The sequence below is a fragment of the Penicillium maclennaniae genome, assembly GCF_028827695.1.
Source record: "Penicillium maclennaniae strain IBT 15551 chromosome Unknown utg000008l:1.0-3552695.0:1.0-3555053.0, whole genome shotgun sequence".
NCBI classification, from domain to species: domain Eukaryota; kingdom Fungi; phylum Ascomycota; class Eurotiomycetes; order Eurotiales; family Aspergillaceae; genus Penicillium; species Penicillium maclennaniae.
The window spans coordinates 2,475,899-2,487,898 of NW_026623220.1; the positions used below are offsets into that span (position 1 = coordinate 2,475,899).

A 12,000-nucleotide genomic window follows, 5' to 3' on the forward strand; every position below is an offset into this window, starting at 1 on the left:
TCCCAAACGCCTTTCCATGTTAACACGTTAGCAAGAAAGCAACTTCGACACTTAATGCCCCTCGGCAAGATGCTAAGACGTGTTAGTAGTGAATCAAGTTCTTCCCCAGGGTTATGATGGCATCCACGTACCGACCACTCCGGAATATTGCGGATCTGTTGCCACATGAACTTCTCAAGTTTGTTTGCGCTCTTGGCATACGGGGTGCTTTCGTTGTTATACCGACGGCAGTTGTCAAATATCAACATTGCATCCTTGACGAAGTCCTGCGGAGTCGGATACATATCCTTCTCGTGCTTCTCCTCCATGGTAGACAGGTCCATTGGTTCCATAATCACCTCATAGTAATCAGGCACCTCGTCGCGATTCACGGGTTGGGTAAAAGGCCAAGCTGAACTGTGATTCTGCATATCATTCAACAGGTGTAGTAGTTGGTTGTAATTCGGGCCGTGGCGTGGCTGGCGAGCTAATTCGTCCATGTCGGGAGACCAACCAGATTCCTTGATCGCAGGAATTGCAAGGGGGTCAATTTTGTGAACTCCGTTCTTCCATTCCTTGGGCGGAGGGTGGATAATGTGAGATCGGCTAAAAGCACGTATCTTGGCCTGTACAGCTTCCTTTTGCTTGAGTAGCATCCGACCCATTTCGAGGTATCGAATCTTGGGCAGCATGGTACACTGCATGATGGTACCGCCTTCATAATCCTTGATGTATCCCATCCAAATAGACTTGTCGAGGGTGATCTCCTTGGTAAAACCCTGTTTCTTGAAGTATCCGATGGCATAATTATCGGCGTAGGTTAAGAAGTGCATGATAGGAGACGTGGCTTTAACATAGTCCTATTGTAGCCTTGTTAGATCGTCTTTTAAGGTACGCACGATCTGAGACGCACCTTCAGATGGGACATTAAATGAGCACCGTAGCCCTTCACTTGCTGGTCAGATGAGATAGCGCAGAACACAATTTCAGCAAATTTGCGGCTGTTAAAAGGCCGGTACGTAATGCCTCTGCGTCTCGTTGTTAGTATCTCCGGTGTGACAATGACTGATGACTGTCTCGGTGTACATACCCCACGACCTCTAGAGGATGCTTAACAATCGCAATAGATAAGTGTGAGCGATCATAAACCAGGCGTGCGATATAGTCCTTCGGCATCTTAGGGAGCTGCTTCTGAAAGATGCATTTTAAGCCGGTCAAGACAATGAAACTATCGTGTGATCCATCGTTGTTGACCACACGGAACTCTATATCACCTCGGCGCTCTTCCAGAACAGCGGGCTGTTCAGCATAGTCAGATATCGAGTTTGGAAATGAATCATGGGATTTGATGCGCAAATGTGGGGGGCGGTCGTTGGGGGTCCGCTGCAGCGGCGATGGGAGCTCACCTTCTCGGGGAAAGGTACGATGCGCAGCGCCGGCTTTTTGGGCGAATCTTCTTCCTATTCATAATTAGACACTAATTATTGTCCTCGAATATTCTCTCGGCGATCGTACCTCTTTTTCTGGGGAGTCAGTCCGCGCCTTTTTGCCCAGCTGCTGAGACTCCGGGGAAGCTGCCTCCTCCGAGGCCTTCCTCTTGGAACCTGGAGAGGGTCAGCACACATCGCCAAAGAAACAAATAAGAATTAATCCCGACACACTTTTTGGAGAAACAACAGCCATGATGGATGGGTAAAACTATCCTCCAAGCGTGAGTGTCCTTGACATGAGATGACGCTCCCCGGGGTTCGGCTCCGGATTAACTTAAATCAGAGACAATCGGCCAGATCAGCGTGTCGCATCTACAACTGATGCTACGTCTCGCACCATTCTAATCAATTCCCAATCTTCACCCATGTCTCTGAACGAAGTCTGGGAGGCATCCTCCGCATCGCCTTTTCTTCTCCCCTTGTGTCCAAGGACAGTCAATTCACCGTTGGCTTCAACTTGCTTGTGCTTGGTACGCATACCTCGCCAAGAGCTTTAGGTCTCAACTAATCATGTGTGATATAGCAATTCTCTTGACAGGCTTCTTCGGTCTGAGTAAGCTCTTTATACCCGTTTACTTCTAATTGACTCCCCTGACTTGTTCAAAATAGACCGTTCCTTCCTGAGCTTCACTTCTCTGGGTGTGCCTGCGTCTGCTTGTTTCGGGTGAGTATCAAAGGTGAAATTGCATAATCGATTGCTGACAATATGGTGCTTTACTTAGATTCGGAGCTGTGTTCATGATCTGCGCTGTCGGAGTCTATGTTTAACGTGATACCCGTTGAGCTTCTCAATCTCCCTTCCATGTACCGTAAGCAGGGAATTCACAGGGGCCTGTACTTCTAGAAGCTCCAAATCATCAAACTTTCGCAAACCAAATACCCATCATGGAGCCACTCTTCACCGGTGTCTCAAATAATGCTCATCACTTATACACCCTGCTCTCTTGCATTGGCTTTGCTTCCAGAGCCTCTGTCCAAATCACCCCCGATGGACTTCGTTTCTCGGCGGAGGAAGGCCGTGTGCTCCAAGGATTAGCCTTCCTCGACAAATCTCTCTTCACCAGCTATACTTTCAATGCCTCGACAGACATCGACCGGGATGAATCTGGTCAAAACGAGGAGGATCCCGAAGTGGCATATCCGCATTTCGTCGTCTCCCTCTCTGCTCTTCTCGAAACGTTGAAGATCTTCGGCATCAACGACCTCTCCGAGCCCGATGGCTCCCGCGACACAAACATACCGCAAACCAATCCAGCATCAAGTGCATTTAGTGCCCCAGCTTTGTTGATGGACCGGTCTTGCACATTGCACTATGCCTCCCATGGAGCTCCACTCAGCATCGCCATTGCAGAGGCGGGCGTAAAGACGACCTGTGAGCTGGTCACCTACGAACTCGAGGGCAACGAAAGCGACATTCCACTTCAGCGTGACGCCATTATCATGAAGGTCATCATGCGCTCTGCTTGGCTGCACAACGCCATCGGCGAACTCGACTCCTCGACCCCAACCATCCTCAAACTGTCCGCCTGTGCCACCCGCGAGCCGTACTTTGCTCTCTCGGGTGCCGGTGGCCCTTTCAGCGAATCTACCGTGGAATTCTCGGTTGATCGGCACAATGAACCAGGCGCTGATCCACTAGGACAGTCTCAAACACACAAGGTGTTGGCCGATGACGGGTCTTCCAGAGCCCGTGCTACTCGGACAAAGATGGCTCCAACTGTTACTGAGACATTCCTTGTCGCACCGCCGTCTGCGGTGGGCGACCGAATCAAACAAAGCTACCGATTTGCCTTGATTCGCAAAGCTGCCCGAGCAATGGCCGTCGCCAATAAGGTTAGCATTCGGGGTGATCGACAGGGTGTGCTGAGTTTACAATTTATGATCGAGCTGGATGACAGCTTACCTACTGGCAGGCCTGTTGGTGCTGGTCTTAAGGCTGTGGGTCCAGTATGTTTCGTGGACTTTCGTTTCGTGCCGCTCTTGGACGAAGAAGAGGCTGAGATGGATGTGGAAGCCGATGATGAATAGCCAAGTACATATTCTGAAATGCCTCGAATTGATTTATCCAAGGGAACTACCTGAACCTCTGTTTCTTCTATTTATATCAAATTCGTAGCCTTCTTGTCCTATGCATTCTCCGTGGTAAGGTGCTTTGTGACACCAACAAGCTCATCCAGCCACTTCTGGGCTTCTTCTCGACGCACCTGCGCTCCATCCCAATGCGTCCACACGCGCATCCGCCCAGGGCCAGAAAAGGCGCACTTTCATGCGAATGCAAAATCTGCAGTCCATTCCTTGCCCGACTGTTCTGATGAGATGGCCTTTGTCTTCCACGTCTGCATCAGCTTGCACTCACCCGTCAAAGAAATTAAACAATTGGTGACGACGTGCAGTAATGGCAGTTGAAGCCTCTGTCTCGCGAAGCTGCTCTTGCATCAATCCCTGGGGTGCATGGATATGGCGGTTGATCTCTTCATTCTCTACAAGACGCTAAAGTAAAGAGCCAACTGCCGGTCCATCGGGTCCCTCTTCCATGCTGACTCTAACCGCAGCACTTGCTATGCATGGTCCTGAGATGCCGATTAGATCAGACATTGTGGCTTTCAGTGCAGGTGGTAGGGATGGCCATGAGCATGCCGATGTGAAAACTCCAAAGGTGGCGGTTCGCGTTCTTGTCTGGCGCATGTTGAACAGCGCTATCGCTGCCTTCATCGCGATTGAGCTAAATGCGCTGTCTTTGCTGCGAAGATTGAGAAGACCCGGTAGATTCATGTCTGCTTGCAGATCAGGCAGATCAACTGCTTGTTCGTCTGGGTCGAGGTGTCCACGCGGCTTTCCGGGACTATTGTCGGGCTCGACATAATCAGTATCGAGGCCGATGAAGAATTACGATGTGCGGGCCGGAGGCCAGAGAGAAGGATGGTGCTGTTCTATTCCACTTAGACAGGTTCACATGGTAGTTTATGCTGTGTTGAGCAGACAGGGATTTGCGATGGATGAAGAGTAGCTCGGCGAAGACTTGGAACGAGGTTCTGGAAAGAGCCCTTCCCTCGCGGAGAATCTGGTTGAGATCCTGTATCCAGTTCGAGAGGGAACACTGCCTATCATACTGTGATGTGCAAGGGCCACAATGCCCAAGTCATCTGTGCTCGAGATTCGTACAATACGCACCCTTAGAAGCACGCCTTCCTCGGCACAAAGGCGGAAGTCACAAGGATCTGAAATTCCATGTTCATGAGATCTTCATTTCTCTCGACGGTCGAATTCTCCGTGAGGCAAAGGTCCAAGAATGGCCTGTCAACTTCAGTGATCGGTCTGCTCACATCATGGCGCGGGTAACAGGATTTTAACGAATGTCGAGCAATGAACTGCTGCGAATGAAAGTGAAGCGGGAAGCATGCTGATCTTAAGAAGGGTATCATCGTCTGACAACATAGTCCAGCTCTGACATTGTGCCCCATAGCCTAGATTCTCCCATCTTCAGCTGGCCTCAAACCTGTTGCGCAGTGGCCATGAGCTGCTTATGATTGGGGTTCACTGTGGAGACTGCGGATGGCGCTCGTCGATCGCCGGACCCACCGGGATCGCCTTGAGACCGGTTCGATCCCGATGCCTCCTACATATGATGATCGCATAGGCTATGCAAATCACTTCAAGCGTTGTGTCATTTGAGGATTGGTGTAAAGGAGATTGGATAGGATAATCAATTGGACCTTTACTTGATCAAACCGCTGAGCAATAACAAAGTGAACAGCAGGCAGAATATTTCTTCTTCTCTACATCTGGTCAATTACACATTAGAAAGGGGAACAGAAAAGACATCTCTGATATTCATTTTGGATCAATGCAATTAATTGCATGTTGAATACAGCGCCATAGCACCGGTAGTGACAGTAGGGACGGGTAAGAGATAAACTGCATGTTGGATGCAATCCATTAGACATATCTTCCAGCCAAAGCATACTGTTGTAACTAAACTTGTTCATCCTCCCCCACAGCCCTTGAAGGTAACACGACCGGCCTTGGAACTTAACGGCACCATTTCTGCCACAGACACCCTTGTCGAACAGCATAGCAGTGAGGACATCCATTATTTCCGCGACAATTGGCAATCGTTCCACAAAACTGGTAGCACCGAGAGACGCGCTTCTCGAGAACGGATGCATCTCTATTCAGCAAGCTGTCACCGCGTGGGCAGGCAGCCAAGTCACGTTCCACCGTCGGGTTGTGCGCTGCCTCGTTCGAGGGAGTTTCTGGCTGCAATGCCTCTTCCGCACGTTGATTCTCCTGCGCAAAGTACTGGTGGGCAGTGTCGCTTGGAGTGAAAGTTTCGGAAAGAGCAAGATTGTTGGATGGGTCTTCGTAGACGTCGATCTTGACTCGGCTGTTTTCGAGGTACATATCCATGAAGTGAGTGTCCTGCAGAGTTTCCAGAAATGCGTCGTAGCGGTCCAGCTCATCCTCATGGATGGCGGACCGGGGGAAAGAGCCATGGCGCAAGCAACAGACATGACGATGAAGAGGGCACGGAGAAGAGTTTGGGACAGCATTTGGAGTCTGTTTTGTCGTTTGTTTCTATGGTGTCATGTGATTCTTCCGTTTGTACTTGACGGCTTGGGTGAAAGGAAAGACTGAATTTTTATCGAGTCCTTTCTTTGGTGATGATAGGGAATACTTCAAGATCAAATCTAGCTAGGACCCATGGCATTTATATGGCCAATTTGCGCAAGTCCGACCATCAGGCCATCAGATACCTCTTGAGGGTCGGTCGGGCTGAATTGATCCCTGCTATCGCATTTCAACATTAAGCTCTGTTCGCAAGGTAACTCTATAGCAGAGACTAGTACTCTGCATGCTTAGTTCACCTCAATTACGTAACATTCTCCGGCCTTTCAATGCCACTTGTTATGCTGAGAAGGAAATCGCTCAAGGAATCCCCTGGTGAGATCAACTATATACGGCGAGGAACAAACATGTTGGGGTTTAAAGGTGGGTCATTTACAACGCTCTCGAGATATGTTGCTGGGCCAAGCATCGGGAGCCGGATATCAGCCCCCCCCCCCAGGACCGTTTAGATGGAAGTACATAATGCTTCACATCCAACCAGAACAGTGAAAGGCACCAGGGGGGGTCCGGACTGATTTTCTCTCAGTGTAACATCGTCCTGTGGTCTGACATACTCTTGCGCTGCCCCTCGTCTTGGCTTATTGAGCCGGGTTGAGCACAGTCGATGGGAGGCTACCGCAGGAATCCATTGGAATACTTGAAGCCCGTGCACATTATCAGACGGTCTGGACTTATTTATCTGATGCATACAGATCTAACAGGTGTGAGGGGCCACGCTTCACATCATTCATTAGCCGTTCAATGTACTCCCCGACTTTGGCCTAGAGCAACGTGAAACGGCTGTTTGCCAGCAGGTAGCCTCAACGAAATCTCAAATACAGCTGAAAAACACTTCAGCTGAGGCGAGGCTCAAACAATTTCATATCTTGTTGCTTTGGGAGTAGATCGCATAGTTGATGTAACCTTGGTGCGCCGACTAGGCTCCAGCAAATTCTCACGATTGACCTTCGTCCCGTCTCTCGCCTGCTTCCTTCTCAATGTTAAGATACGAAAGACCCATAAGACACACGCTCAAGAGCCTGTTGGGCGTCAAAAGCCCACTACCTGGCTCATAACGTCGCCCACCATCCGAGTGGCATTATGATCTTGCACCCGCCAAGCTTTGATAATCCCCTTCCTGGGGTGCTGTTCGCGCTCAACTTTTCACGATTCAATCTCACCATGATGTGACCTCGGTGCGAAATCCTGTCCTAGCATCTACGTAGCTTTGAGACGTCCCTTTCAAATTGTGAAACGAAAGGGAGCCCGAAGATTTGTTGAGATTCACCCCTTCTCTAGCTTTGGTTGCCTTCATCTTCAGATAGTGTACCAGCTCTCCTTGCTTTCTCTCATTAAAGCTGTGTTAAATACTGAGAGGTGAATGACAGATGAGATGTGGCTGGAACGTGTGAAACATACCTTAGTGGGATCGAGCGAGAGGACAGAATGATTTTATGTCCCTCGTGTTACATACGATCGAAGGTGGAAACTGATGGCTACGTAAAAATGTGACTCTTGGAATTAGGAGTCGCCCGGAAAAAGAGATCTGAGGCCACAATACATCCTGTACATAAAGATGGAAGTGAATAAATAGCTCGGCCGGTGTAAGCAAATGGTATCAATGACCTGGTTTTCCTGAACGCCCATATGCGAATGCTTCCGGATGACTGCGCCCCTAAACTGAATGCACGAAGCATGAGGGATTGGTGTCCAACACCACTGCAACAACCTGTCAGCGACGTGGAAAAGATGTTACATGACCTGAAGCCAAATTAGCACAAGTTAGCAGGATTCTGTTCAAAAACACACCTCGGCGATAGACTGCCGTTCGATGATAGACTTCTGTCTCTCATTGCGCGAGACACGGTAGTAGTAATCACTAAAGTCCCCGCATTGCATATGACGCAAAAATTCTTCATCGTGGGTAATGACAATTAACTGGAAGTTTGACTGCTGCTGACGAGTTCGAATGATATCATGCAGCGACTCCGCAAGGGAGCGGATATTGTCACGATCCAGGTTAGTAGTTGGCTCGTCAAGAGCGATGAGTCCACAATTGACGCCGAAACACTCGGCCAGAGCAAGTCGAATGATGATACTAGCCAGGACCTTCTGACCAGCACTGCAGCGGCCTCGCATGTCCATTTCGGCGCCCTGCTTAACCATACACACTCGGTAGTTGTACGATCGATTGCCCTTGGCATTCTCGTTATCGGAGCGGATCAGGATCATGTCGACGTCTGTTCCACGATAGGTCTTTTGCCAGAGTTCGCCAATAATGGAGTTGATCTCCTCCATTTTCAAACTGTGGTAGCTCATGATGGCTTTGTCAAGGGCCCCTCCGTAGCGAGCTAGGTCATCCACGGCTGCTTTGGTGGTCTCTACCTTGATGTGGGCTTCTTTGTATTTTGAGGCTGCGTCCTTATAGTCCGTATTCCAGTCTGCGAGAAGCTGCATGAGTTGATCGTCTTTTGACTTCATTTCACCCATTTTGCTGGCTTGCTTGGCAGCAATGGCGTTGTGTTCACGGGTCCAGCGTTCCGATTCCTGCTTGAAACGGCTGCGATCGACTTCGGCATTTTGCTCTTCCAGTTGTTCGACTTCCGCAAGGACTGTATTGAGTGACCGAGTAGCTTGTCTGTATTGCAGATTGTCGGAGTATTGTCGCTTTGTATTTTCACTGTCTTTCAACTGGGTGGAGATCTTGTTGATTTCTCTTGTGATCTCGCCCTGCTTGGTCTCGAGATTGCTGATTTGCTCCTCGATCTCGGACAGTTCTTGCTTGCTCCGTTCGAGCTGGCTAGGGCCTCCTCGTTCGTTGTACGAATTGATGTCTTCATTTGCAAGATCGAGTTGATGAATATTTTCTGAGAGGCGGTTGATCTCCTGCTGCGAGTGTCGTTCTCGCTCCTCGGATCGCTGGCTGATATCATCGTAGCGAGCTTGGGCTTGAAGCAATTCAGGCGTGAGACTTTCGATGTCCTGATCGGCCTTTTCAATCGCTTCACGCTGCTGAGAATTGAGTTTTTTAACTTCTTCAATACGAATAAGCAGGTCGGCCTTCTTCTCAAGTTGGAACTTGGCGTTATTGAGGCTCTCTCTCACATCGCGAAGCTGAAGCTCCAGATTGTTGATCTGAGCCCGAGTCTGATCTCTCTCATTGGTGAGCTTCGTCAAGGTTCTCTTCAGCTCTCGAGACTTTTCGCTGTTTGCCGAAATTTCATCTTGGATGTCTTGCAGAGTGCGAGTAGTGGAAACATCATTTTCCTTGGCAGAAAGGTCCTGGATTTGACTAGCGATGCTGTTGATTTCAGCGTCGTATCTGGCGATTGTGTTCACAGTCTTGGAAAGGGACTCGACTTCTCTTTTGCTTTCCGACTTCTCGCTGACGATGCGATCATGAGACTCGAGCTTTTCTAGGAGCTGGTCTCCTCGCGATTCGTGTTCTTGCTCCTCTTTTTCAAGCGCCGGGATATCCGTCTCTGAGAGGCGGACCCAGGTATCGTATGCGCCACTAGCCTCGCGGGCAGCTTCTAGGTCTTTTTCATAACCGATTAGAATCTCGTCTTCGACTTCCGCAGTAGCCTTGTTCACCAAGGCTTCCAATTTTTTAGTGAAAGCCTGGAGTTCTGTCTCATTCTTGAAGGATCGAGTGCATGTGCGGCAGACCTTATTCGTCTTTGCTGCACTAAGACACTTGGTGAGGTATTCGCCCATGCCCGCATATTGGTCGGCATCTTTACGGGCCATATCGTACTGCGCTTGGCGTTCTTTGACGATTTCAGGGTACTCAGAAGGCTCTGCATCTACTGCTTCTTGAATGTCCTTCACGCAATCATCGAGCTCCTTCTTCCGCTGCTTAAGAGTCTTCTTCGCATTAGCGAGCTTGAACTGAACTTGTTCCAACTCCCGGCTAACACAATCACGATCTCGCTCGGCATCGCTGACATGCTTGGATTCTTGATCAACGGCGCGTTGAAAGTCACGCTCCAGTGTTTGAGGTTGCCAGTCGGAGCCCAGAACTTTCGCGAGGCGGTCTCCATGAGCTCCCTTCATTGTCTGCAGGCTGCGCTCCTTGTCCTTTGCTTCTTTCTTAAGATGATCCAGACGAGCTAGATCGCCCGCTTTCTTTGTTGATTCAATCAACTCAGCATTCAGCCTGGAGTTTTCATCCTCAAGGTCATGGATCTGAGAATTGATGCTCTGGATCTCTTGATCCCAGGACGCAGTCTTGTATCTATCTTTGGCGTGTGCAAGATTGGAGGTAGTGTCTTCAATCTTGGCTTCTAGAGAAGCTTGAGCACCTTCGTCGACCTCGATTTCATTGAGTCTTGATTGGTAGCTTGCCGATTCTTTCTCATTGGCCGCAATTTGTCTCTTTGAAGCGTTCTTAGTCTCTTGAAGCGCGGATTTACGCTGTCCGATTTCATTCAAAGTCTCCTGAACCTCACGGAGCTCCTTCTGAGCCTCGCGCTTCACCCGGTCGAGCGCTTGGTTCTGCTCCCGCAAAAGACGTCGGAGTTTCTGCATGAATGCATCGACGGCCGATTGATCCATGTTATCGTCGAGTCCGCGGATGTTGTTCCCGCGGGCAACCTCATTGATCATGTTCTGTCGTCTCTGAACTTGTCGCTCAAAGTTGGCTTTATCATTTTCGTATTTTCCATATTCGGCCTGCTTCAAGCCCATACGGTGACGAGTTTGCTCGATGCGCTCTTTCAACTCCATATATGTCTCCTTTTGAGATTCTTCCTGTTGCTGGTACTCGACTTGTTTCATCTCGAATTGTTCCAGGGTAGATTCGAGCCATTCGTCCGAATCATCAAGCACAACCAGGTGCCTTTCCAGGTTGTCGATGGTCGTCTGAATGCTTTTAGCTTCAATTCTTTTGCCCTCCAAGGCGCCCAGGACCTGGGCATAGCTCTCGGAATTCTTCCAGGCTTTATCAGCCAAATCCGCGACTCGCCGCATCTCCTTCGACATCTGCTGGGTTTCCTCTCGCAATGCCTCGATCTCATCTTGCAACTTGACAGACCGCTTTTCTGCCCGGTCGGCCTTGTCCTTATCCTCTTTCGCGTGCTGTTCCATGATCTTATACTTGCCCAGATCTTCGTTCTGTTTCTTTCGAAGGGCCTTGATGTTGTCGATAGCCTTTGTATATTTCATGGCCTCGAAGATCTCGTCAAACTTCTTTTTCAGAACCGACGGCTCACTCATTGGCCAGAGACTCTCATCCTGGTGACAAAAGATAACAGAGTCTAGGACTGCTTTGGAGACGCCCAAGTATTGCGGCATGATCTGGTCTAGCTCAGCTACTCGTGAAGAGATGGATGTACGCTCGCCATTTTTGATCATCATCAAATTTCCCTCTAATGTCTTCTGCTGTCTCGTGGTCTTCTTGACTGTGAGCTGGAGACTGCGCGTGGCCACCATCTTCGCACCGGATGTGCCCAGGAAAGATAACTTCACCTGGGCAAGCACCTCCTTCTCACCACATAGCTTGGGATCGTGAATGAATGCGCCGCCTTTGCTATTCGGCGGAAGATCACCTGTCGTAGCATACTTGAGACGCTCGATAATGGTCTGGGCCAATGTTAGCTTCCGTCCGTGCCTTCCAGATGCCAGCTGCCAGCTCTCGGCGCTGAGGTCATACCGTTTTTCCAGATCCATTATGTCCGACAATAAGGGTGAGGGGTGCGTGAAACTGGATTGTCTCACTGCGCGTGTTATCGAAAGAACGAACTCTGGAAACGAAGTGACTGGGTTAGCATCCAGAGAGAATCGCATTATCTTAGGTCGGAATGGCTCGGGACAAAGTCAGTACCCTAAGATTGAAAGTTTATCGATTTTCGCTGTCAGAGAAGCTGGAGTTAGAGTCGTACCCGGCAGTGAGGAAAGTGGGCACACGTACACCTGCCCGTCCGTT

General features: G+C 49.6%; 4 protein-coding genes across 4 annotated transcripts; 1 reads left to right on the plus strand and 3 right to left on the minus strand.

Annotated features, from left to right (window-relative positions):
• Positions 1-51: 51 nt before the first annotated feature.
• On the minus strand, positions 52-1,662 carry gcnE (histone acetyltransferase GCN5; the record flags this gene model as incomplete). The annotated part of the gene is made up of 7 exons (XM_056971553.1): positions 52-72; positions 132-839; positions 893-1,007; positions 1,070-1,278; positions 1,386-1,439; positions 1,495-1,583; positions 1,641-1,662. The coding sequence occupies 7 exons, from the start codon at positions 1,660-1,662 to the stop codon at positions 52-54; spliced, it is 1,218 nt and encodes a 405-aa protein (XP_056818532.1).
• A 692-nt stretch (positions 1,663-2,354) lies between these two features.
• Positions 2,355-3,497, plus strand: N7477_009893 (putative DNA repair protein Rad1; the record flags this gene model as incomplete). The annotated part of the gene is made up of 1 exon (XM_056971554.1): positions 2,355-3,497. One exon carries the CDS (start codon positions 2,355-2,357, stop codon positions 3,495-3,497), a length of 1,143 nt encoding a protein of 380 aa, XP_056818533.1.
• Positions 3,498-5,498: 2,001 nt separating this feature from the next.
• N7477_009894 (uncharacterized protein) lies at positions 5,499-5,876 on the minus strand (the record flags this gene model as incomplete). The annotated part of the gene is made up of 1 exon (XM_056971555.1): positions 5,499-5,876. The coding sequence occupies one exon, from the start codon at positions 5,874-5,876 to the stop codon at positions 5,499-5,501; it is 378 nt and encodes a 125-aa protein (XP_056818534.1).
• A 1,950-nt stretch (positions 5,877-7,826) lies between these two features.
• Positions 7,827-11,744, minus strand: N7477_009895 (MRX complex DNA-binding subunit; the record flags this gene model as incomplete). Its single annotated transcript, XM_056971556.1, has 2 exons — positions 7,827-7,835; positions 7,884-11,744. The coding sequence occupies 2 exons, from the start codon at positions 11,742-11,744 to the stop codon at positions 7,827-7,829; spliced, it is 3,870 nt and encodes a 1,289-aa protein (XP_056818535.1).
• Between the last annotated feature and the right edge of the window lie 256 nt (positions 11,745-12,000).